Here is a 25,497-nt window from a genome sequence, read left to right on the forward strand (position 1 = left end):
TTTGGTCATTGCAACAAGCGATCTGTGGGGCGGAGCATTGTCTCGGTGAAAGAAGAGTTTCTTTCCGTGCTAAACCAGGTCATTTAGTGTGCAATGATTTTTTTCAGTTGATCTAGGAGTGTTGCATACTATGGTCCTGTTATCGTTTTGATATTTTGTAAGTAGTCTAGAAAGATTATTCCTCGCGAATCCCGAAAGACAGTCGCCATCACCTTTCCGGCTGAACAAACAGTCGTTGCCTTACCTACATCAGGTCCCTGCCTACATCAAGGCCTCGTCAACTGTCACAAATCGACGCCAAAAGTCGTGCAGATTGCAATCAAACATCGATAAACACTGGTTCGAGATGTACGCCCTCATGCGCCTTTAGTCGATCGTCAGCAGTCGCGGCACCCCCAACGTGCACACACCGTCTTCATCTGCAATTTCTCAAGAAGAATATTGTGAACTTTCCTTACCGCGATGCCTACAATTTCAGCTATCTCATGTACCTTCACTCGGCGGTCTTCTAAGAGCAGTCCTCTCAGCCACCCTAGACAAACTGGACAAGCGCCCACTGTCAGAAAACAAGATTCTTGGACACTGGCCTACGCGAACATCAGCGCGATCGGCCATGAAGGCGCTGCTGCGGTATTTAAAAGACACTGGACTTTCTGACAGATTGTGACTTCACTGTGTGACTCAGGATTGTACGGTGCACTGCATCACAGTAGGAACGCGTTTGCGGGCTGCGTGACAGTGCCCACAGACACAGTTTGTGTGTACGTGCGTGTGTGTGTAGTTTCGTTTTTTTTTTAAATCCTTCTCCCTCTCACCTATCGCTTCCCCTTTCCCCTCCCCCTATACAGGGTAGCCAACCGGAGATAATCTCTGGTTAACCTCCCTGTCTTTCCTTTGCCTTTCTCTCTCTCTCTCTCTCTCTCTCTATGACATTTCCATGAATATTTGATACCATTTCTGTCCTGGTGACCTCCACTGGACACCCAGGACGTGCTTCATCTTGTGTCGAAGTTCGACCACGTTTGAATTCATTTATCCAGTAGTCAATAGTCTTCAGTTATGGTGCAGAGTATCCATGAATCTCACTCAACTCGGCTTTAATTTAGGCAGCCGTCTAGTGTTTTAAATAAAAATGCTTAATGACTGCTCGAAATTCACATTTTTCCATTTTGGCGGGAATCACCACACAGCTCAGTGCCAATGGCTGTCAGAAACTTACTAGCTGTCGGTACCAGCGTAAACAAGTTCTGCCGTAACATGAAGGGTGCTTCTCGCGCGCCGCCTAGAAGAAAACAGAATTGTAGAGCCATCTCTTGTCTTTTTACTGTACTTAAAAAAATGACCCTCGTGTTTGCTGACAAGATTTTCATGTCTCCAGTTACGGAGTGGTTCTTTACTACGCCTCTTTTACAGAATGGCTCAATACTAGCTTTGTAATGTAAGCTCGCAAATGCGTCATCTATGCTTCGTTGGCATTTTCACTAAGGTTGGGCGCATCCGTTGCCGCACAGGTTACTTCGATACTCCGACGCTTTCTTCCCGAATGTTTTCTCTCTGAATTTCAAGCAAACGCTTGAACACATCGAGCCACTCTGACACGAGGACGTGCAAGCTTTCCTGCCATCCCTTTCCCAACGCCCGCTTCATCTTTTCTTTTTCTTTTCTCTGTTTTCACAGACCACGTGCGATGACTCCAGACATATTGCTTCCGCGTACAAGGCACGCGCCACACGACGCCGGAAGCATCGCCCTGAACGAAGCAGTCCGCGCGCGCGGTCACGATTCTCCGAGAACGTTAAATGCATGCTATCTAAACCGCTGTGGTGCCGGCGCAGCTTTTGCTGAAAAGGGGCATAGGGCGTTCTATCGCAACCAAGTGCATCTCTACGGGGATTTCAGTTAGTGAAACCGAGTGTATACTTCGCGCGTACGTGACGTCGCCGACCGTGCAGTGCGGGTAGTTTGATCACATGCGTGGCAATATTCGTATTTGTTATTTCCTCTCTCTCTCTCTCTCTCTCTCTTTGAAAAAAGAGGCGTGTTGTCATGTGATCGGTGTAACGCTCTCCTTAATTGAAGCTCCCTTCCACTGCAATCATTGAACCTGCAGTCGGCTATATAAGCTTTCTTTTTCTGAAGAACTGATTATTGTTCAAGTAATTGTAACATATTTGACGAGTCAGTGCCACAATTTTATAGATACCCCTAAAAAAATAATTCGAGGTCCCCTAAGCGCTTCTTATGAGTCACGAATGCGAAAGCATTAATCTGCAGTTGAATGCCGTTGAGCGGCGCTTTCAGTTTTACGCTGCGAGTAATGTTTTCGAGTTGTGCTGCGGGGTATGATACGAAGTTTCGTGTTTAAATTGGTCCGTGTTATTATTATTTTTTTTACAGTTTCTACGTTAGCATGTTGGCTGCAGACTGGAATCATTTGAATGGCATTGCTGTGAACTCAAGTGAATTTATTGTGACGCAGTGCGTTCACGCCTGCTTCCTCACTCGTTTTGCTGCGGTCTTCCGCTCCCTTACTCCGTCTGCGGTGTACTGGCGTGGACGGCCACGTTTGCCGAAGTTGTGACCGCCGACGATGTAGATGCTTCAGACTCCATAGCGGTACGTGCTGCCCCAGCCAGCAAGAAAGGAAGGAAGGAAAAAGTGGAGAAGGAAAGGCAGGAAGGTTAACCAGTTTAGCTTAACCGGTTTGCTACCCTACACATGGGAGAGGGATGGGGGCGATTGTTCCGTGTTAACCCAGCCAGCAAGCAGCAGCAGCAGGCAGCGATGCCAACGCCACACGCCACCGACGTCCTGCGCGACGAGAGACCGAGGAAGCGGGAGCTGCCACCGAGGCCGGCAGGCGCGCGCAGCAGCCGAGTCCAGTGGGGGTGAGAGAGAGACATGTCGCCGACTTTAGTCGCGGCGATGCGCCCTCCCCTCACGCCACACCTGGCGCGCTAACGCTCTGCAGTAGCTGTTCCGTTTCACCCGCTCTGCTCCATCGAGGCGCGCTCGTCGTCGCAGCTATTGGGAATTTCGGTGCCGTTTCGCTGCTAGACGCGCCGGCCTTTTCGCTCAATGGGTAATTTGATGCTTTCACATCAATACTGTGCGCCCTATTGCTTTAATATCCTCTTATACGTAAGATAATAGTACATGATCAAAGTCCCACACGTTCTCGTGTATTCGATACGACCTACATGGGCGACGCAGTAGAGTTCAAGATGCCGCAGAGCTGCGGGGCTGCACTTCTGACCGCACGGTCGCCGCCACATCGTGGTCACTTCCGTCGTGCTCGCTGCTTCCATAGCCGCCTCTCGTCCGTTAGGCAGTTGGTTAGAACCAAACGCACCGCGTGCGCAAGTCGTACAAACGAGCATCGCGTGCATGCCTAACCCGTGTATACGCCGCCTGCGGCCGGAGCGGCCGGTCGTTGACTCGGCATGCGCCTAACATCCATATCGCCAGCGGGAGACAGACGCATACACGATGTGCGCCGGCGCGGTCATCACATTTTTTTCTGTTGGCGATCCCTGCTCAGCCATTGCGGTGGAGGGAGGTGAATGTCGGATAGCAACGGCGCACGCGTGTATCTGTCTGTTCGCGCGCTGCGCCGGAGGTCGACGGGCGCGAAATCGCCGGCGTGCGCCTTTCACAATGGGAGCGTTTTCGGCGTGCCTTCACCTTCTCCCCCATCAAAGCATTGAACCGTTGCGCGCTGCCTCGGAGGATGCGCTGTTGTGCTTGCGCTAAAGAGAGGAGGATCAGGAGAGTGGAGAGAGGAGAGAGAGTTGCTTGGGCGCGCGTTGCAGATACTGTTGCAGATACGCCAGCAAATTTGAGTTGCTAAATGTGTGCGCAAAGTTGAGGAAAAAAAGAAAGAATAAAAAGAAAAGGGTAGTAATGAGGCATTCTCATATTGTAACGTGCTTGCGTTTCAGTCCTCGCCAGTCTGTTTTTCGTACACGCAATACCTTCTGATTCCATGACAAAGTAATGAAGTTACCCTATAGTTCAATATCGAATCGTTCTGAATGACCCAATGCACAGTCAGTTTCATTCGGGTGACGAGTCATCCAGGAAGGATCCTTAGCTGCGTTGACTCTCTGGATTGGACAAGTCGGCGTTCCGCTCATCTAAAACTGTCGGTTCAGTAACGTTGCTCAGTTGTTCAGGCTAGTCAGTGGGGACGCACACCGGTTTGACCTGAACGTGGCAGAACAAAATCGCCCTCCTTAATATGAAGTGTTTTACGTGTTGCACTGGTGCCTTCGTCATGTGTGAAACTGATGTCTAACTCTTACAACTTCTGCGTGCAGCGCCAGAAAATGTAGTATGGCTATCAGAGGACTGACCTTTGGACGACGGAGCTCTGACATCACATATTTTCGTCTCATTTTTCATTAGGACACCGCACTTTCTCTCCAGGTGGGATCGCCTCAGAACAGACATAGAAAGCGATCGCAGACGTCGTTGTTTCACTACTGCTATTCTTCCTGCATGTAAAATTGCGCGCGGAAAGTATTTCACGGGGAGTTCGTAAAGTTGAATAGGAACAAGGGAGGTCTATAATTCGAAGGGTATGTCACGAAGGGATGAGGAATAGCAGCCTAACGCTTGGGAGGCCGGAGGAGCGTACTACAGCTGAGGCCCCACGTCGGGGGGATGGGTTGGGGAGGGGGGCTATGTTCACGCTTTTCTACATCTTCCGGCGCGTCGGAGCACGCATGCCGCCGGATAGCGCGAGAGATAGGTGTGCAATCACCGTGCAGGCATGGGTATGCCCCGAGGGCGGATGGAGAGAGAGACCTTCAGCGCTCATCCTCCCCTTGACCGCCACGCCCAACGACGATGCGCGCCGCTGTAGAGCACCACCGCCGGGGCCGCAAGGCCGACGCCGCCGACGCCGAAATGGCGCCGGTTCCCAGCGCGTAGGCTGGCCTCACTGCTCGCTGCACCCTGCGAACATGCCGCGGCTATCTGAAGAGTGCCGCCGCTCGGTTCATTAATTACAGGTTCAACGGGCGGCCACTCGATACCCGCCGGGCTGATCGCTACAGCGTCACTTTAGGCTCTGCCACCGCAGCGCAGCAAGAGAAGCAAGTGGGGCCCCATCGGATGGCCTGTCGTCTTTGTCATTCTAGTCTTCCTCATGGCTACCGTTCTTTATGTTCCTCCTGTGTGTGTGAGAGAGAGAGAGAGAGAAAGATAGGTACGAGGGCGAAAGAGGGTGGAGGAAGGAGTGGCAGGGTGGTTAACTAGACCTGTCCCACTACGCCACAAGTTATAGCGAGAGACGTTCTCGGCGGTCCGGTCCGTTCTTCACATGGCTTCGCGTCTTTTCCATCGTGAAAAGTATGAACCAACTGGCCCGGCAATAAGTAGTTCATCTTGTGACATTACTAGCAATCAAGGTGCTAACTGATATTTTGGGCAAACAAGTGCAGCAATGAGCGATAAAAGGACTCGTTATCGGGAATGGGATAATAGTTCTGGTACGGGCAGCGTTTATTGCGGGCGGGCTTCGCCGTTTATTGGAAGTTCGCACTATAGATCATTTTGGAGCTGAGAATTCCGGATATTTGTAGCGCAAGAGATGTTAAAGATTCCGCAAGTATGTACACCCTTTCGCGAAAAGAGAAAAAAAAAAGAAAGCAATGCAGGACAAGTGTCAACGAACTACGTGATTGGTTGCGCCGCAGACAACGCGCGCGAACACGCGAAGTGAACTAATTGTCACTGCATTGTCGTACTCTTGAGGACTAATCGCCTTCGACGTTGTAATTATTTTTCTTGTTTTTTGAGGACATATGATACAGCTTGCATTTTTAAGCCCCTGTAGTCATGAACGAATACTGGTGGTAGTTCGCTTGAAGATATGATTTGCCATCGCCGTGATGTCAGATCCAGAACGCAGGATCAGAGGGTGGAAGAAAAAATGAATTGTTGACTTGCTTATGGTTACGCAGCCCCGAGCGGGCAGGACATCCGAAGTAGAATCCTCGAAGTGAAAGAGGGCCGTTACGTCGCTCTCTGTTTGCGTTACGTGGAGAGAGCGGCGTCCTATAGGCAACGTGACCATACACGTGTCGGTAGTTGACCGCAACTGCCAGAGGACATATTTCGTAGGCGCGTTCCGACAAACACTGAGAAGCCACGAGGTACGTCACTTCACGCGTGTACTGTGTCGGAAAGCGTAAACACTGTCGCTCCACCTGTCGCAGCTTAGGTGTGCGGCTCTCGTTTTTATAGCAACTATTTGTCTAAGGAGGACAGACGTCTTTCGCAAAGAGCTCTGCCGCGCAGCGAGTGGTCTGTTTTTCCTCCTGTGGGAAACAGACATGCATCAGAGGCCGAGCACCGCTAGGTCGCATACCACCAGGACCCATAAAAAAGAAATTCCGGCTCGCCCCCATGTGCTAAGCTTCCGTGCACTTTACCTGGAAATGTGGCTTGTCCTTCCGCACCCGCGACCTGCTCTGCAGCCACAGCGGTTGGCGAGGCCTGCTTTCAATTCAGAGACGCCCGGCGACAACCACTTCAAACCGTCGGGTCATCGCACCTCTACGCGTCGTAATGGACGGCGTCGTGTACCGCTCAGCAGTACGGACTGTCTGTTGCCACAAAGTGAAGTACAAGTCGTGGAGGTTCTAGACTCGAGCTTCTAGACTAGAACCACTGATTTGGTACATACTGTGTGTGAGGCTAGCGAGACGCCTTTGATTTGAGCAGCGTCGCTTTCTCTTCGCACACGCACCTGCTAGATCTGTTTATCTCTTTCTCGCTGTACATGCGTCCTTCTCCTTGCTATCACACCCTCCCCTAGAGGAGGTTAGCAAATCGGATGCTGTTCTGGCCAACTCTTCCAGCTTTCTTCTCAATTGTATAGCAATTGTGTTCTTTCTATATACATAAGGCTTCTTTTTGTTGGATTTTCTTAGACCGAGATAGCTAGTAAAGGAGGTGCGGTAGGCAGTAAAAGGTCAGCGCCTTTTCTTTTACATCATACCAAACGTACGGTTTGGTTCAAAAACATAGAACTGAAGAAAAAGAAAGAAGAAGAAGAAAGCAGTGACGGGTTTCTTTACCTAGAAAAACGCGCAAGAAGTTGCGACACGTTTAGCTTTTCCGAGCATTTTGCATTTGCGCGTGGCCCTCCCGAAAGCGCGTCCTTCAAAGCCGCCGTCCAATTATTTCACGAGATAAAAAAAATGCACGTCCCACCTCGGTAAGCACGCCTCGTACGCTTTGTGAGGCCGCGATCTTTGGCTCCCGTTGCGCGTGCGTGGAGGCTGCCTGCATACAGCTCTCCTCGCAACCGGTTCACTCTACACGTACGTAGATAAAAGCAGGCCGCGACAGACAGCGAGCTTCGCGAAGGGGTCACCGCGCGCTCTTACGACAAAAGAGAGCACGGCACGCGAGCGACTTAAGCTACCGCTCTTTTCGACCTCGACGTCGCACACGTTCCCGATCCCAGGAGCCCGAGGGAACGCCGGCGACGCCATGGCAAGCCACCGGAAGCGTCCGCGGCACGACGAGAAGCCGCTCCCGCACCTGCTCTGTGTGACCTTGCCGAGTACCAGGACGGATGCTGCGGGACCGACGCGTGTATGGTTCGCAAAGCGTCCGTTTTATCGGGAGAAAGCGGCGCGCTTGTTTCTTGATGTCTCTAATGCACACGGCGCCACGGGCATCCACAAGAGTGGTGTTGCCTTTCTGCACAAACAGTAATTATTAATAACATGGATGTGGAGCCGAATTCACAAATCTCTTCGTTCGTAAGTGCTCCTGCCATTAGCTATCCGCCTTCGCTTATATGTCCAGCATCAGAATTGGCATTGCTTTCTTCTTTTCTTCTTTTTTTCTTTTGTGAATAAGAAGCCTTGTACAACGAATATAACGTTAAAACGTATAAATAAAGGTCACTTTGTTCTTTCCTCTTCATTTGTATTGGAGGTATACTCACAAGTCATATATGTTGGCCATGAAGAGGCCTTCGTGTATTTGCGCTGGCTGGTCGGTCCGTGGTGGCAAAATGTCTCTTAGCAGGATAAAATACCTCGGCTCCGGGCGGAGTTCGAACTAGTTGCTGTTCGGTTGTGACACGGAGGTTGTGGTGGTGGTGGACTGTAACTATACAAGAGCGTTTAGCCATGGTGATCGAGGCCGGTGCGATTGCTCCGCCCGACCACCTCTTGCCGTGTCACTGGGATATTTAAAGCACCTCTTGCAAATCAGCGTCTCTCAAAGAAGTGTTGCAAGAAAGCACGAGCTTCCTTGCGGGCTATAGCGCATGTTTCTGGACACTCAAGCTGTTGCGGGCCCGCGCGTGAAAGGCCGTTCTTCTGTAGATTCTGAAGAACAGCGCCCCTTTATTAAAACTCACGGTAACAACGCTGCCCTCTAGTGCCACTAACGTTCGATACGTAATAAATGAATAAACAACCAAGTAAGTATGTAAATAATAGTAATAGTGATATACGTTGGTCTAATTGCCGGCCCATCAGCAGAAAGCTCGTGGGCCGCCCGGCAATGGGGGGCTAGCGGGCTCGTTTCGTCTATAGACCACGTGCCGCAGCACATCCCTCTTCCCCCCCTCCGCCCCCCCCCGAAAATGCAGCTTGCGCACGTGGCACTGCTGAGCATGTATTGCGAGCAGGTGAAGCTTAGTAGAATTAGAGCGTAAAGAAGAGGAATGCGACCACAGAGGAGACAGGCGAAAATATTAGTGCAAGAAAATGTACCGACCAGGACTAAATTCAATACGGTTGGCATTTACTATTGAATTAGACGCGGAGGAAGGCTATTAGCCTCACCGCTGTATCCTGGACGCCTGAGCAATCTCCCACGAGAAGTCGACACGGCGCGACGGTGCTTGCTATTGCGGCGATGATGACGCCGATGACACCGTTCGATACCGCACGCAGCCGCCAGGGGGCCCAACAACATTTCGCCGACAGGCCAAATGGCTTTCGAACGAGCCGAATTCACCGACACAGTCTCGCTCGTTTATATATAGACACTACCTCGATGACATAGTGGCAAGATCGCCGAGATTCGAGCGCGTAATTGCCGCGTTACAGATGGCCCTCAGTGTAGCATCTATATAGCATGTCGCTTCTCTTTGAACGTGTGTGTATCATAACTCCGCTGGCGTTCTGTAGTTCGGCATGGGTGTAGCTGCCTTGGGCTCTTTGCGGTCAACATAGGACGGCTTGGTTGTGTTTTGTCCTCTTTCTTGTGCTTCGTACGCAAGATTGAGAAGGAACCGTGCACCAAATTATGGTAGAACTCTCATTGTTCAATCTGTACACAAACAGTTCGTCCAAGGTGTCGTATACAGGAAGTGCACAAACCTTTGTACAAAGAAGATATCTGCAAGGGAAGCTGATCCGTACTGTCTCCACTTTCATCAGGCGCCATTGCTCCATTTGAAAGACGTGGAATTTGGCCAGCCGCCTCAACCTATTTATGGTTGTACATTACCAACGGGCAACCCCCTACCTGTGCCTAGTAACACTCCATCCATAAACACTTATAACTGCAATTCGCTTGCGCATAGCTATCTATCTATACCCGCCGCGGTGGCTTAGAGGCTATGGTGTTGCGCTGCAAAGCGCCAAGAAGCGTCAACTCGCGGGATCAAATCCCGGCTACGGCGGCCTCATTTCTGTGGGGACGTATAGTAAAAAAAACGTCCGTGTCCCAGAGGCGTTAAAGATCCCTTTAGACCATTCATTTAAATCTATCTATCTATCTATCTATCTATCTATCTATCTATCTATCTATCTATCTATCTATCTATCTATCTATCTATCTATCTATCTATCTATCTATCTATCTATCTATCTATCTATCTATCTATCTATCTATCTATCTATCTATCTATCTATCTATCTATCTATCTATCTATCTATCTATCTATCTATCTATCTATCTATCTATCTATCTATCTATCTATCTATCTATCTATCTATCTATCTATCTATCTATCTATCTATCTATCTATCTATCTATCTATCTATCTATCTATCTATCTATCTATCTATCTATCTATCTATCTATCTATCTATCTATCTATCTATCTATCTATCTATCTATCTATCTATCTATCTATCTATCTATCTATCTATCTATCTCTCTATCTATCTATCTATCTATCTATCTATCTATCTATCTATCTATCTATCTATCTATCTATCTTGTTTATTATTTTCGTATCCAGGTTGAGCGCCAATGCATAGCTTGATGACACCGTTGTCTAAGGACCGATCTGATTATGAAAAAGTTGGATAGCCAACCCCGTGCGTAAGGCTATATGTACGCTGCTGAAATTCCTGAGGTCTACGGCCTACATAAAGCTTTCATAGCGCTGCGTGCTACCATTGCATACTGTTGGATTGCGCACGCGGTTACTTCATCTACTCTCTTCTCCCTTTCCCTTTCAACTCCCTCCCCCACGCGTGTTCAGGAGATTATGTGCCCATGCCGAGGATGAAACAAGCACTAATCACCGCTTGATTCTGGTCCCTCCAGCAGGTTATATTAAATACTCTCCGCGCTCGTGGAGTTCGGTGCAATGATCGGAAAAAAAAAGAAAGCAAATAGTGAAACCGCCATTTCGCAACTCAATGAAGTAAGGCAAAATAAAGAAGGAGGCGTAAGACTTACGAGCGTCGTGAAAGCTCCGCCTCCCAATCCTGTCGGTGTACTTGTCTGGACATTAATTTAGAGCAGCTATAGGCTTTGGCCAGGGAAAGTGCTTTCGCGTGTACATTGACGAAAAATTACGGCTCACGCATTACGCGAGCAGCGAAAACACGTGAGTTGCGAAAGCTCGTTGGCGAAGCGCTTCTTCGGCCGTAACCGATCGACAGGCAATGTTTTTTAAAGCCCTTGGCGCTTTTACAGACACGAGCTCTGCCACGAAGACGCATGCACTTTCGACAGAAAATTCGCGGTTTCGCCCGGAAGGCATTGCTTTGAGTGGTCGTTCGTGAGCTAGCCCTTATCTTGAAGGCTCGCGGGCGCGGTTTTGTAACAACGTAATCGCGCCAGGAGAGCGCGGACAGAGAAAGCTGTTATCGACAACACATTCTTTTATTGGGCCTAAATACCTAGTAGTGAAGTCCACTGGGCTTTTCGTTTATTTTCAATTTGCGAGGTGCTCGCTACTACGTCAGGTGACATAAAGAAAGTATCTTGGTTCAAGACTTTGGTATATTCTTGCACAGCTTTTGTGCTATACGTGAGCAAGCCATAAGGTGCGTTGTGTAGCGCGTAACCAAAAAGAAAGAAAGAAAGAAAGAAAGAAAGAAAGAAAGAAAGAAAGAAAGAAAGAAAGAAAGAAAGAAAGAAAGAAAGAAAGAAGAAGAAATAAACCTTTTTTCGTGAATGCGTATATAATTCGTCAGCCAATAATAATATATGGGGTTTTACGCGCCAAAACCACTTTCTGATTATGAGGCACGCCGTAGTGGGGGACTCCGGAAATTTTGACCACCTGGGGTTCTTTAACGTGCACCTAAATCTAAGTACACGGGTGTTTTCGCATTTCGCCCCCATCGAAATGCGGCCGCCGTGGCCGGGATTCGATCCCGCGACCTCGTGCTCAGCACGTCAGCCAATAACTATGGGATTTCGTCACTTAGGGCTACCACGAAATTAATCAAGTCCGCTTCTCAAGAGACATTTCTCAAGCATTTCTCCCTCACTCTATGTTTTCTTTTTCCTATGACGTACTCTTCACTCGCACACGCACGCACTGACAAACAAGCTTGCACAATTATGCAAGCTGACTTACACGCCAAGCGATGTTACACTGTAGCAGTTCTAGTAAATGCCAGTATGAAAAAGCCATATCCGTGATGAGTACCATTGTTGAGACTACTACTCTTAAAGGCATCTTCAACTAGAGTGTTAAAGTAATGATACGCTATTATAAAAACACCTAATGACCGGGTGATATTTTTCAGCTTTAACTAAGGCGTACATCAATCTTTAAGGCAAGACGACGACAATTTGTTTGACTGTGCTATATAGTTTCGTGCCTGAATTTGTTGTTCTAGTGCGTAAAGCGGAGTACCAAATACAAAGCAGTTAAGTAAGACGCTATTTTCCCAGACGGCGAAATTCATGCAGCGGAAGACATTAGGAGTTACTGGAGCTATTATCGCTCAGCCTCTGGTCGGAAAAGAACTCAAGACTGTTATTGGGATTACTTAATAACCGTGTTGCTTTCCCTCATACTCGATAATCGCTGCATCCCCGCTCCTCCCCTCCTCCTTTTTTTTTTTCGTTCATGAAAACACACCGATTATCAGAGGACCCTGCAAACATGATCCAGTGTTCAGCAGGATTGCCGTTCGATTGTGCTCACTGATTTTTGTCGTCAAGTGCGCTGGAACAAGGCTCATTAATAATAGTCTCTGCTGATTCCGATCACAAGCCAATATTGGTCTTCGTAAATGTTTATGTTCGACTATCTTGGTGCACATCGCATCTTTGTCGCGTCGAAACGAATGCTTGATTATTTGGAAAAACTCCGACCAAGCTAGGGCCAAGGACCAGGAACCTTCAAGAAGGACAAGAGTAATTATAGGCCGTTTGAAGAGGCCTTTCTCCCCAATCTACTTTTAAATAAAGCGCGTGGTGATATTGAGAGCCAAACTAAATTTTCTGGAATTACATTTATCGTTTAACCAAGAGTCGTGTCGCAGCGTTCTTGCGCAACACATTTGGCATTATTGAAACATATTTCAAGCTACCCACTGCGCATTGACTATCAACAACGGTCGAAGATGTACAAAAAACTTGATTTAGAGTTAGATGATCAGACATCCCAGCCCGGGCCTCTCACGATGGTCGACGACGTTCTAAAATGAACGTACCCGGCGTGCCGTGCTCGGGCAAGGCAGAAGCGAGACTCAGTGAGCGTAGCCTGCGCGCTTTCTTGACGAAAGACAAAGGAAGCACGCGAGTCCCTGTTGTGAGAAGGGACGCCTATTATTCGCTGCCCGCAACAGCGTCGCACAGCTACAACAAAAAACAGCCAGAGCTAGCAGCGCCAGAGTTAGGCCTAAAAAACAACCGACCTCCCCTGCTCCAAGTGGTGGAATATCATGGCCGGCATTTAGCGCTGCTCGGAAGCACCAAGTGGAGCAGGTGCGTCGCCCGCTCTATGGGGGCAACGGCAGAAGCAGCCGCCGCAGTCGACCGAGGGCGTAGCGTGTATCCGGTGGCCGCAGCGCAGGCATGGCATCCCTCCATTTCCACCACCTCAAATTTTTCTTGCTCGACCTGTTTATTTTTTTTCTTGCATTTCGTTTTTTTGTTTTTTCACTGCGGGTTGATCGGCTCAAGAGCAGTTGGGGCCCCTCTTCCGCCCGGTAAGTAAAAGTGAGGCCCCTCTCGGTCGCTGCAGACGGTGCTCGCACCTGCCTCGGCGAGGTGGCGCGCACGACACAAGGGGGAGAGGGGGCATTGCATAAGGGAGGAGAGAGAGGAGGAGAGGTGCTGTTACGGGGTATTTTATAGCTGTGTTTGTAATAGCCAGCATCGAAGCGAGGCTGCGGAACGTTTAAGCCACTCCGCGACTAGATGCTGGCATTCCGAAGTTTGTCAGACTGATGGAAGAGAGCGTCCGTTGAGCCCGTTGCGATGTCTGGTATGGAACGGCGCTTGGAGAACCGCAGCGTCGTAGTCTGTGCCAGTGATGAACTGCTGTGCTGCATGCGGGAGGAGCTGTATGTATTATCCACAGTCTGTTCCTATCGAGCGGACGTGTTATCGCACCGGCCGGTCGTCGGACCCATTAAAGGAAAGGCCTGACGGTCTATTCATGCAGAATATCTAGAAGAAATACGAATGCTGCAAAGTCACTGCCCGAATAATGCTGCGTCGTAGCCGTCACTTCTGTGAAGTGGTATAGACACAGAACTTGTGTTTTCTTGTTAGCTGCAATTTGCTTTCGCCTGAGCCGCCAAACATTGCACCCACTGAGGCATTCGCCGACCTTGGCTCCATAAAAAAATTGAACAGTCAAGTTATCACAATAACGGCATCTGTAAACATCTTAATGATCTTCTCACACCACGGCGTGATTCAATTCGCGATCGTGTTCACAGCAGCCACACACACACCATTTTAAAGAAGTAAGCATTTCTATGCCTACCCAACGAAAAATTTGTCCACCTGTCACGTAAGACGAATGGAATGGCTAATACGCCCCTAAACAATGACTCATACCCCGTAAGCAAGCACAAAAATCAATAGCTCATACCTACGTAAGGCAGACGCTACAAGTTCTCAGCCAATTGAAGCGAACAGTGCACAAATTCATTGAAATCACCCATACAACACACAGACCAACACACGTTTAAATAAAAAACAAGCTCAAAACAAGCATCCGAACCATGAATAAAGCACTGGATACCCTCCTCAGCAATTGTATTGTGGTTTTGGAACAGTTTCGCTGGACATCCAGTTTGATAAGGAGCGATCAGAGTTGATAAGGGTTGGATGTTCGATAAGGTTGATAATGACCGATGAGGGTTCATAAGGGTTTATACTGGCTGAATAATTTTTCATAACATTGATGATGACACCGGACTGCTACGCATACTTAGACTGCTATCAGAGAAGTTTCGCCGTGAATCTTTATTTTCTAGTGTGCCTCTTTACTACGTGGCGATATTTACAAAGGCGTTGGTTGTATGATTCTACGGAACCACGGAGATATCGGTTGAAAAAAAGCGATCGGCCTATTTGCAGAAAGAGGCAGCGAACCACCGGATTTCAGAACTGGCGTTAGACATGACTAGATTATCGTGATTTCTGTTGGCGGGGTGATCCGCAAATGTTCGCCCAGCGGTTGAAAGGAACAAGAAGTTACCATTAGCAACGTTTCGATTCTTGCTTTTTTTTTGCTTCGATTCTGACTGTCCCCGTGGTAAGGTTGCATTTATATAGTGCCCTTTGCTGTAGTTTATATCTATACATCCGCATTGTTGCATAGTATACACTTCACTGCCACGTCTTCTGTGGTTTCTGAGGTCATTAAATCTTTAACTGCATTGAACTGAATTTTATTTCCTTTTCTTTCAATGAAACAGGAAGCTTAGGCTTAAAGAGGGCAGACCCTACGAAGTCTAGTCTCCTTTACAAAACAGTTGATATGGTGGCAGTAATAAAAGAACGAGCAAATTTTGCATTGCGCCACTCATATCGAGGCGTACAAAGAACTGCATGTATTCGTAAAACTACATTTTCGCGTTGATTACAATCAGTACAATTCACGTGATAAACGTATCAAACACATAAGTAATACGAAATGCAAGAGTACAAAAACGTACAGCACGAAGGTTTATAAAAACCTCAGAACTAAACACTGTTATGCCCCCCTCTACTTAGAGGTATCTTTTTTCTTAGGCACCGGCCTCTACAAGAGCATTTTACTTGCCTCTCATGCGTCGTCATTCCTTTCTGCAGACGCAGGAGCCAGTCTGGTCATGCGGGAGGCTTGCCGCGATGGCGGACCTCCTTCGTCGGCCTCCTGCTCCAGAGTCCGGAACCTCAGGCAGCGCGCGGGGCTCGCGGTGCCGCTGGCAGTGCGTGCCACCGTTTCTGGGCAGCAGTGAAGCACGGGGTCCAAACTCTCGCGCCCTTGCTTTGACGTGGTGGAGCTGCCGGAGGAGGTGGAAATGGCGGGTCCGGACCATGTCCCGACCCTGGCGGAGAGGCTGTACCAGGCAGCCGTGGCGGGACAGACGGACACCGTGGTCGAGCTGTGCCGGATTGGAGCCAGGATTGAGGCAGACGCGGTACGCGTACCACTTATGTATTCTACTGTATTCATCTGGTACCCGAATTTACCGAGTGACGTGGAAGCTTTGTTTCATCGCCTTCGACTTGGTGCGGTCCAGCGAAGCACTTCTTACACAAAATAGAAAGCGCTGAATCACGCGTGCTCGTGGTGACGTGGATGAGGATTTAGTCTGTCCTCTTTACGAACAGCGTAAGCAAGAACTGTGCGCCAGGTTTACATCAATCTGGAGTCCTGTGCTCTTTTTAGGGAATGTTCTTGAACCGTAGTCTTCTCATCCATGCATTTCAAGGAGGGCGTTGTGTGTCGTGCGGATTTTGTTTTTGTTTTAGTAGAAACTAGACTCAACGTATTTACGCTCTGCAAGCGTCTGAACTTATTATTTTTTTAATCTCGCGCTTAGATATGACAACACGTCCTCCATAATCGGTTTATTTGTTATTTTTTGCACGCTAATCACCATTCTTGAGTAATTATAAATACTTATAGCGCTCTCGCAGATACAGAAGAGAAATGGAACGACAGGATCGAAACAGATGCTTCCAACCTCTCCACCTGAAACTCTAGCTATCTAAAGTGGTTACCTATCTAACAAGACAACCCTAGTTATATACCTATATAAGGATCCCAACAGCACGAAAGCTACATGCCTTCCCTCATAAGTTGAATAGCATCGCATTGGCCGCACCAGTCACTCTAATACAGTATATCACCCACAAGCCCATACCGTTACTTTTCAGCAATCATTTTTTCTGCGCACAACACGAGACTGGAATGGCCTGCCCGCCGAAGTTGCCACTATCATCGACCCACTTGCATTCAAGCGACTCATCGGAAATATCCCTTTGTAATTTGTAGTATCTCTTTGTCACTAACTCCCCACTCCCTCATGTAATGTCTCAACAGAGACCTTTGAGGAAATGAATGAATAAATGAATAAATACTGATACACCTGTCTGCAGACTATGTAATTAGTGCTGTGTCCTGTTGTACAATTCTTTCTGTCACCGTCTGTGTGCGCTGTTAACCCCTTAATGTGGTAGAGGCTGCGTTTATAGTCAGGTACGCTTCTACACTCCGTTTTCACACTAATGTGGCCTTGTAGAGGGAATCGTCCAACCAAAACCGCCATCTTATGAAGACACCTGTCCTTACGCCCCGTGTCCAAGCGCTAGTGCCTCGTCAGGGTGCTGTTGCCAGCAGGCTCGCGCGCGTTTTCAAAGGCCAGAGCATGCCTCGTATATGGCATCTTGTGCTCGGGCACCATATACTGAAGCATGAAGGAGAGAAACGGTTCACAGGAAAGTACAGACGTAGCGATAAACAGTATCCGAACACAGAAATCGCTAGTCTGGAGCCATTCTTTATGCAATGGGTTATACACGTGTCCTGTACACACGGTTATATACACGGTTATCTAGTGTCCTGTCTTGTCTTCGTCAGTACCATAGTGAAGAGGAGTTTCCTTGCCGAAACATTAGCTCGAGTCTGAGGTGTACATGTTCTGGTCAGTGTTGATCATATTGAAACATTTTAGCGTTACAGATCCATTCCCCTTTCCGGCGGCCATCTTTGTACTGCACAATTCTTTGGTAGGGCGACAGAGCTATCTCTTGCTTATGGCTATGCGAGTGAGTGGTTGCAAAGGGTGTACAGTATTATGTTGTCTGCCACGGAAATTGCAAATGTCTTTTTTTTTTCAATGATGGAGATAGAACGGAAGAAAAGAAGAGAACTTGTAGGACGCTCAAGCTTGGCCTTCAAGAGTTGAACGCTATAGCATTCCAAGACTCCTGACTGCTTCTCACGCTTCCCGGTAACTGCAGCGTATACGTAATCGTAATGTTTACCGGGAAACGCTGGTAGCGAACCCTGCGCACGAAGGCGAGCTTTATGGTAGAAACGCGGCCTTTTGCGCGGGCCGATCCCGGTGGTAGTGCACAGCCGCGTCAAAAAAATTACGCAATTTTCCGGTTTCTGTTATTGTTTAGCGCATTTAGTATGTAAGTCTGAGAAGATCTAACATAAAAGGCCTGCGCTGTCGGTGTTTCGTTTCATGACACTTGTTTGTGGGCTGTCATTCTCAAAATTTCGAGGAATAACTTTGCCAAGAATGTAAGACAAGGTACGAGCGGCTTTAGTGATAGGATAGTGCGGCAATATAACCCGCATATACCGCATGTCATATAGCAAGGTGTGGTATATACATATACCTAAATATAAATGGGGAAATTTTCGCTAACAGACAACTCCGCCGACGTGCACCGACACCGGATTTTCTGCGACACGGCGCTCAAACCATTGTTGCGTTAAATGTGTCGACACTAGAACATAGCAGGCACTCGTTCACGTTGCCCTCTGAGTTCTCGAACCAACAAGAATAAGTCGTTTGTGTTACAGCTGATTTGTGCCGCCATTTCTGTTCAGAGTGGTGTAATCTAGGATGCGTTCATTCCGAGAGACCCCGGCAGCTCCGGACACATCTAATACAGACCTCGTAAGGCCATCGTATATAATTCAGTGTACGCACTGGATAAACAGGGCTTGTATTCGAAATTCCTTCTGCGTTTTCGTGGCTGCCGTGGTCACTTCTTGAGAGTGACGTATGACGCGTTCATTGTTGCCTAAGCGTTTCGGAAAAGGGTGTGCTAAGTAAGTACAGATGCACGTCAGCCCTATTGCAGCAGCGCAGGACATAACGCAGAGAGAAGCATGTCGTATATGCGAAGGGCAAAGTGGATGCACAGTGAAGTTGTTGCCGACGTCAGACGACCTTACGCAAGCATCATCACTGCAAGCGATGTACGGCACGCGTGCACGTGCGTGTGTGGAATTGCAACATATAACCTAATTCTTCCAGGCCCTCCGCCAAACACAAGTGCATTATTGAATTAAATGAATGTTTAATAATGAATGTTGACAGAAAATACGTGAAGTACAACTTACACACAAGCTGCAGACATAATAGCTTGGAATTGTTATTTCAGTGCGCGAGAAAACGTAAATCTGCTGCGCAGAAAGTGACAGACAAAGCCCTTTTTCCAGCTGCCATTCCAGGTTTATTTGAGTGACCACGGCCGCTAGGTGGTGGTACCGTTAGCACAGCATACACCTTCATTCTTACAGGCCCGCCGCTTAGCGCAAGTGCGTCATTGAAATAACTGAATTTCTCAAAATAAAATGCGTCAGAAAATTAGTAAAGTACGATACACGCAACCTGTAGACGTGATAGCATCGGGCTGTAATTCGAGTATACGAGAAAACATAATTGTGTTACGTGGAAACTCAAATACAACGCCTTCCAGCTGCCGTTTGTTCTTGGGTGAACACGCCACGAAAAATGCAGGCCAACAAGAGGCCAACAGCTTCGATGTAATAAGCAGTATTTTGGTTTCACAGTTTTAACTTCAAATCACAGTTTTTGCTAATTATCGGCTTAAAACTCAGATGCAATGTCACTCCAAGTACACGCGCTCGCAATGTCACTGCTTTGTCGCCTTTACACGTCGTTGCACAGACTGCGCAGCCGCGCATACAGCTTGACCTATAACGACCTCAGACACCCGCGGCTTATAATGCGCTCTCCAGCCGCAGAGAGCACGTGACCCACTTGCAACAATGGTCGTCGCGAGACGGGGCCTTTCGTGCATGCGGACTTGGCGTGCTCATCAACGTCGTCTTACATCGTGTTCCCCGAGAGCGCAGAAGCGGGCTTTGCGATTGTGCGCGGCGTCCAAATATTTGCCTTCGTCCAGCACCTCTCGACCTGGGCGCGCCGTTATAAATAAAGGGTGGGCGAGCGTTCCTTGTGGCCGCCATACGTGTCCGAGCTCCGCACACAGGCGCCAGGCACGTGTGCCGGTGTGCACGCCTTGCAGGCAAGCGAGCCATATGCGTTACACGTCCTTCGTCAACACCAGGGAGAGCGCTTTGCACTGCGGGGTGGTGCTCCACGCTGTCAAAGAGGTTTCGTTGTTCGTGCTCAAGTGCGCACAATGCGTGCTCCGTCAGAACGCTCTTTCGTTCTTTTGCTCCACGCTTCGGCAATGTAGTGGTTCGTCACAACAGTGCCGCGTTCACCGACGCTTCAGTGCTGCTGCGATTAGGCTAATTTTCCTGACCGAAATGCTGACACTGAAAAATAAAATGACATGCAGTTTATTTCTACGAGCCAGTCTATATACGATGTTATGCGGCAAAAGAGGGGAGCAATGTTATACTCAAGGCACCTTAACTAGCCTCAAACTTATCAAACATAATAATAATAATAATAATAATAATAATAATAATAATAATAATAATAATAATAAAGTAACCATGAGGAGTCATGGGCACTTGCAGACGAATAAAAAACGTTGGGCACGCCTGTTTTCCTAAAGCGCCTTGTCTTCTTCCTATGATGACGATGCTAATGACGATAACCACCATAATCATTCCATCCTCTCCGTTCGTGCTGTAACCGACATTCGCAGTTGGCTGTCGGGAACTCCATCAGCTGAGGCGAGTCTTGAACGGCTGAACTAAAAAAAAAAGGACTAAGACAGACAGGGAAGGACGTGTTTCTTTTTTTCATTTCAGCCATTCAAAACTCGTCTTAACTATGAGTCAACTAGATCAGTTAAATAATATCCTGTCGATCAGCTGCCCATCCTTGGTGGTGATGCGGCAGGCTGGGTTAGCCAGATAGGCGTGCTTGGCCACCAATGGTTCCGCCAGAGCACATCTGACGATTTCAAAACGCGGTTTCACCGAACATTCACCATATCACTGTAAGGCGATCAGCGGGCACTGAACACTTGCTGGTGCCAGTTGTATTAAACTCCGTTCAGGCGATGGTAACCCAAACATGAAACAGAGCTCGATGCCGGCAGCGCTGTAACGTGATCGGCATAGAGCGGTAAAGACATTCCAGAGACCAAAGTTAATGGCGGGCCTTGAAGTGAACAGTCACGTATGTTTAATTTGAGGTGACGATCAAAAGCCCTCCAGGTCAGGTGCATCCCAAAAGCCACGTGTATCAGACCCTTGGGTTAAGTTGTGGGCCTTCGTGCGTTCCAACGTTGCTCATCTTCGACGATGCTGACAACGCACAAGATAGGCTATAGCTTTCTCTTCAGCGCAGACTGTGAGTGAAAAATGGCGTAGCTTATGTACACTTACCGGTAGCACGAGAGACAATCAAGCAATCTTCGCAGACGTCGCCCGCTTTCTTCAGGCCAGCTTATGAAATGCCTTGGGATTTCTGCTTTTAAATGCGGTGATTGCACAAGCGTTACAAAGCGTTACGAACTGTCTCTGAACGAAGACTCCGCATCCACATGGGGCAAGACTGTTAATGCACCTCCCGTGATGCAACCTACAGTAGGTATGTGGTAGAAGACGCGCCGTTCAATCTAGTAGGCCAACAGTTTCTCCGTGAGGCTGCCATGCCTCAATATACGCTTTCCTGGATGGACCTCCTTTTTCGTTTTGGGTCCTGTATAGCGCCAAATATGGAGATAAATCTATGACGTAGAGCAAAGTTAAATGTACGACAAAAGTACAAAGGACCATTTCTAGCGACCGGAAAGAGCTTTTTGCAATTAGCGATGAGCTATAGGTGGCCCTGTGTTTTATTTTTCTTTGCAGCTGCTTTGGAGATAAGAACCGATGATTACCGAGCCACCCATACGACCGGGGTTAGGTCGACGGGAGAAGAAAAAATGAAGGCGCGGAGAAAAAAAAAAGTGGCATAAATAAAAATATTCGAGCGAATTTTAAATTGCCCACGGACTACAGGAGTCGGGAATGGATTCGGATAAGCTTCGAAAAGTGACCGTATCGGAGGCGAAATGCTTCCATGGTACACGCACGCCCCGATGCTTTCACCCATGGAGGCGCAGCAGCAGGCTTTCGTCGCAATTTGTAAATTTTTAGGCTTCTCTGTACTTTTGACTGCCGTTTATGGAACCGTGATCACGACTGAGAACTGGCTATGCCAGTCACTCTTGGCCAAATTCTCTTAAAAATAAAACAGAGTTCATTTGTTGTTCTAGCTCGGTTAGCGTTAAGGTTAGGGTTTGGTTTAATTTATAAAGGTTAGGCTGGGTTAGGTTAGTTGTAACACAGTCAGCGTACTAAAGAAACGCCATGGCATCACATGACACCGTGATACAAGCGCCGACGATTCAGACAAAGAATCATTTCTAAAGAAGGTTGATCTAGCTCCTGCTCTTCAATAGAATATTTTTGTTTTTCAGTACGATACACTATCGAGATAACACGAACCTTATGTTCTATGTAATGTGCTTGCACTATCATTCTTTTCTCTTGTGCATTTTCATTTTCTCAATGACATTCCTCCCTCAACGATGTCGATGCGGTGTTCGTTGACTCACGCAATCACTGAAATTTATGCTCTCTCTCCCTCTCTTACTTTAATCGACGCCAGTCAAGTGAAGTTGCAATGGCAGAGAACGCTGCGTGGATTGGAAGTAATTTTCTTTGGTCTATCGATCCAAATCCACGCAAAAGAAATTAAGATCTGTAGCAAGAAAGTATGGTTCGGTAAGGTATTGGCGTTATGGTTCGTTATGTACATACTTGACATCAGAGTACTGCTTTACGCCTGAAGGACGACCAAGCCAATGAAGAAAAAAATATCTTAGGAACTTGGGCTCTATATTGTCACCTTCATTGAAAACCAATATAGCATTCTGCCCTTTTTAAAGGTGGCAGTGTTCTGCGACCACCTTTAACTGAGCAGTCCACATTGTTGTGTGTGCGCGCACATAGCTCTTTTCGTCTCCCTTTCCCTACCACATTTGTAGGGTAGCAAATCAAGTACAACCTAATTAACCTCCTTGACTTCCTTTTATTTTTTTCTCGCACTTGAAAGTAAAGCACACAAGATACGAAGGAGTGAAGAGATATGTCGTCTTTCACTCCTTCGTGACTTTTGCACTGTTTTCAAGTGCCGTGAAATGAGTTCTCGAGTGTGACCACACGGGAGAACTTCGTTTCCGTTTGTGAACAAACCTGGTGTAATGTGAAGTTGGTGTTGGCTCTACAAACATCACGCACAGAGTGCGGAGACGAGTAACCAATGTGCACACCTCCTCACTCTCGCAGGAGGGTCGCACGGCTCTGCACATGGCCGCTGCCAACGGGTACGTGGACACCGCCCGAGCTCTCATCCTAGCCGGAGCCAAGGTCAACGCCCTGGATGCTGTAAGTCAGATTAATCTACTGCTTACGGAGTTGTAGTACTGAGACTTAGCGCTTGAGTGTTCGCTCATGTGTTTATTAGCCCAGTTTGGTGATTGTTGACAACTTTCAGACGATAACTATCATGTTAGAGAAGAGCAGAAGCCGGCGCCACACATAGTCACCAACCTCTCCTTAAATGCATTTAATTAAAGAACGTCGCCAGCAATTTGAAGAATTTCGGCATCGTAAGAAAATCAACGCTCGTAGTTACTCTTAGTTCAAGCGTCAGTGGCATCAATCAACTACGACAGCAACAGCAATGGTACGGTGACGGCTCTGGCCTGAGTAGTGAGAAAGTCAATGGTCACTTTTGCTTTATTCTGACTTGACTGCTTCAGAGTTTTCTGTCTTAAATTATACAAGCGAAGTGATTGGAATACGCTCAAGGAGATATTTAAGGTAGGCATGTTAACCAGAAAAGAAAACGAACAGAAAGTAAGTGAGCGATAACCATAAAGCCTGTTGTTGTAGATAGTTGGCAGATCAGTTGGACGCTCGTCGTATTAACCTTGCTCGTGTGGTATATATTTAAGCTACGCGTTAATCGTTCCCAAAGATGGGGTCCTATAACGTAAAACTATTCCAATTCTGTAATCAGCCCTACGCGATTGGTCAAAACCTTTTTTGGACCAACCCCACTTCACTTATCTGTCACACGACGTCACGAAAGCCGCGATAGCTCCCCATCTGATATGAAGTGTACGCACTGATTATGCATGATTTGACCGAACAAAATCAAAATAGTTATTTTTGATTGGACGCAGTTTCGCCATTAGCACTCGCTTATTGGTCAAAAGCTTTCGGGCTGCACCAACCACACTTGGCTTTCACGCGACGTCACAAAACCGCAAAAACTCACCGCGTCAAAGTGACGTATACTCGTTAAACATGCATTAATATGCCGAGCAATACTGAGTTTTCTTCTGAATAGCCGCAGTCTGCCCCGTTCCGAAAGGAATAAAAGATGGCTGCCGCCGATCGCTCAGGCACTGGCTACTCGCACCTGCCGGAGATAATGCGTTTACTTGCGTGTAATAAAGCTTTTTGCGTGGCCGCGTAACGTTTCCGAGCACTTTCGGCACGTTTACGACCTCGTTCTGCCAACCCTTCTTTGCTGAGGATGCGTTTTAGCGTCATTCTTAAGCTTCCGTTGCATGCCGCCGCGATTTTCGACCAGCCACCGCAAGTTAAATAAGGGAAAGCGGACCAATCGCAGACGCCGGCGCCATCCTCTTGATCCGCTTATCGGTTTTCAGTGAAGTGGCTCGGCCCCATCGAATCCCTCTCCACTTGGACGTGCTCCTCGCCTTCCTCTCCCTCTACTTTTATCCCCCCCCCCCTCCCCTGTGCAGCGCGGTTGAAGTGTCCTCTGCTGAGAGACAGTTACTGCGCTGCACTTTACCCCAATTTTTGCCTCCCAAACAAGAATCCCTCTCTCTCAGCCAATGAGATAAGACAAGCCGCTCAGCGTAGGCAATGTTATTCGTTTTTAAAGCAAACAAAAGTGACCTCCTATGAACGAGGAGGGCGTTTAATTGGTCTGTTCAGACAACCCTGCGGGTGAACGCCCCATGCTTGCTTGGCGGTTACACAAATTTGACGTCAGGAGATAGGAATAAAAACATATTGGAAAAGTTTTGCGTTGTAGGGCCCATTGTCCACAAAAATTTTCCATCTTTTCCCTCAGAGCCATCAAACGAAGAAAATATTTAATTATGTACGCTGCGAATTAAATTCACGAATGTTCATGCCTCTCTGCTGTTCGGGACACGACTAAAAAAAATTATGACTATGAAAATTTGAGCTCGTCAACAGCGCCCTGTAGCACGCAGCCTACATACGTTTCTTCCCCGTTGGTTGTTTGGTTCCGTTCCGTCATAAATTGGTTACTACGACGCGGATGAGATAGAATATCTCTCGATTACAAGATTTCGTTGTTCTTCAGAGCAAAAATAAATAAATAAGTCATATGGAGGTAATAATGGTAACCCTGCCGCGACGCACCATTCAATCAACCCCTAACTTTTGTCGGCGCCGCCACTGAAATGCAAGATCCACTGTTACGGAATTTAACCTTTGGCGAAGGGTCCTTTTTCTATCTGCTAATATCGACGAAAGGTCGAAGAAGGCAGTAAAAGTTTAGGTTAATTTTATGCTGCATAACGTAAAACGCACCGCTACAAGCGTCACCCCTACACAATCCACTTATCACAGACACGGCATCTATATAGCCCTCATATATATATGGGGGCTGAGAAGGAAAACAAATTCAGGAGAGGTCTTTCAGAAGACCAGAATTTATTAAGAAGTGTGGCCGTGGTGGTATCATTGACGCCAATACCGAAGCCTTAAAGGCTTATCGCAACGGTTATGGGTGCGAACATTCAGAAGTGAAACAAACGCTCCGCGGGCTCGAGAACTCC

General features: G+C 47.8%; 1 protein-coding gene across 2 annotated transcripts in view; it reads left to right on the plus strand.

Moving 5' to 3' along the window:
• dgo (ankyrin repeat domain containing protein 6 diego) overlaps positions 1–25,497 on the plus strand; it is a 174,717-nt gene that overhangs the window by 68,707 nt on the left and 80,513 nt on the right. For both annotated transcript variants that reach the window (XM_065450788.2, XM_065450789.2), the window contains exons 2-3: positions 15,493–15,824; positions 22,937–23,035. In XM_065450788.2, the coding sequence (XP_065306860.1) occupies positions 15,705–15,824; positions 22,937–23,035 (219 nt within the window). In that variant the 5' untranslated portion in view covers positions 15,493–15,704. The remainder of the gene's footprint in view (positions 1–15,492; positions 15,825–22,936; positions 23,036–25,497) is intronic.

The sequence above is a fragment of the Dermacentor albipictus genome, chromosome 5 (genome assembly GCF_038994185.2).
Source record: "Dermacentor albipictus isolate Rhodes 1998 colony chromosome 5, USDA_Dalb.pri_finalv2, whole genome shotgun sequence".
In the NCBI taxonomy this organism is placed as follows: Eukaryota; Metazoa; Arthropoda; class Arachnida; order Ixodida; family Ixodidae; genus Dermacentor; species Dermacentor albipictus.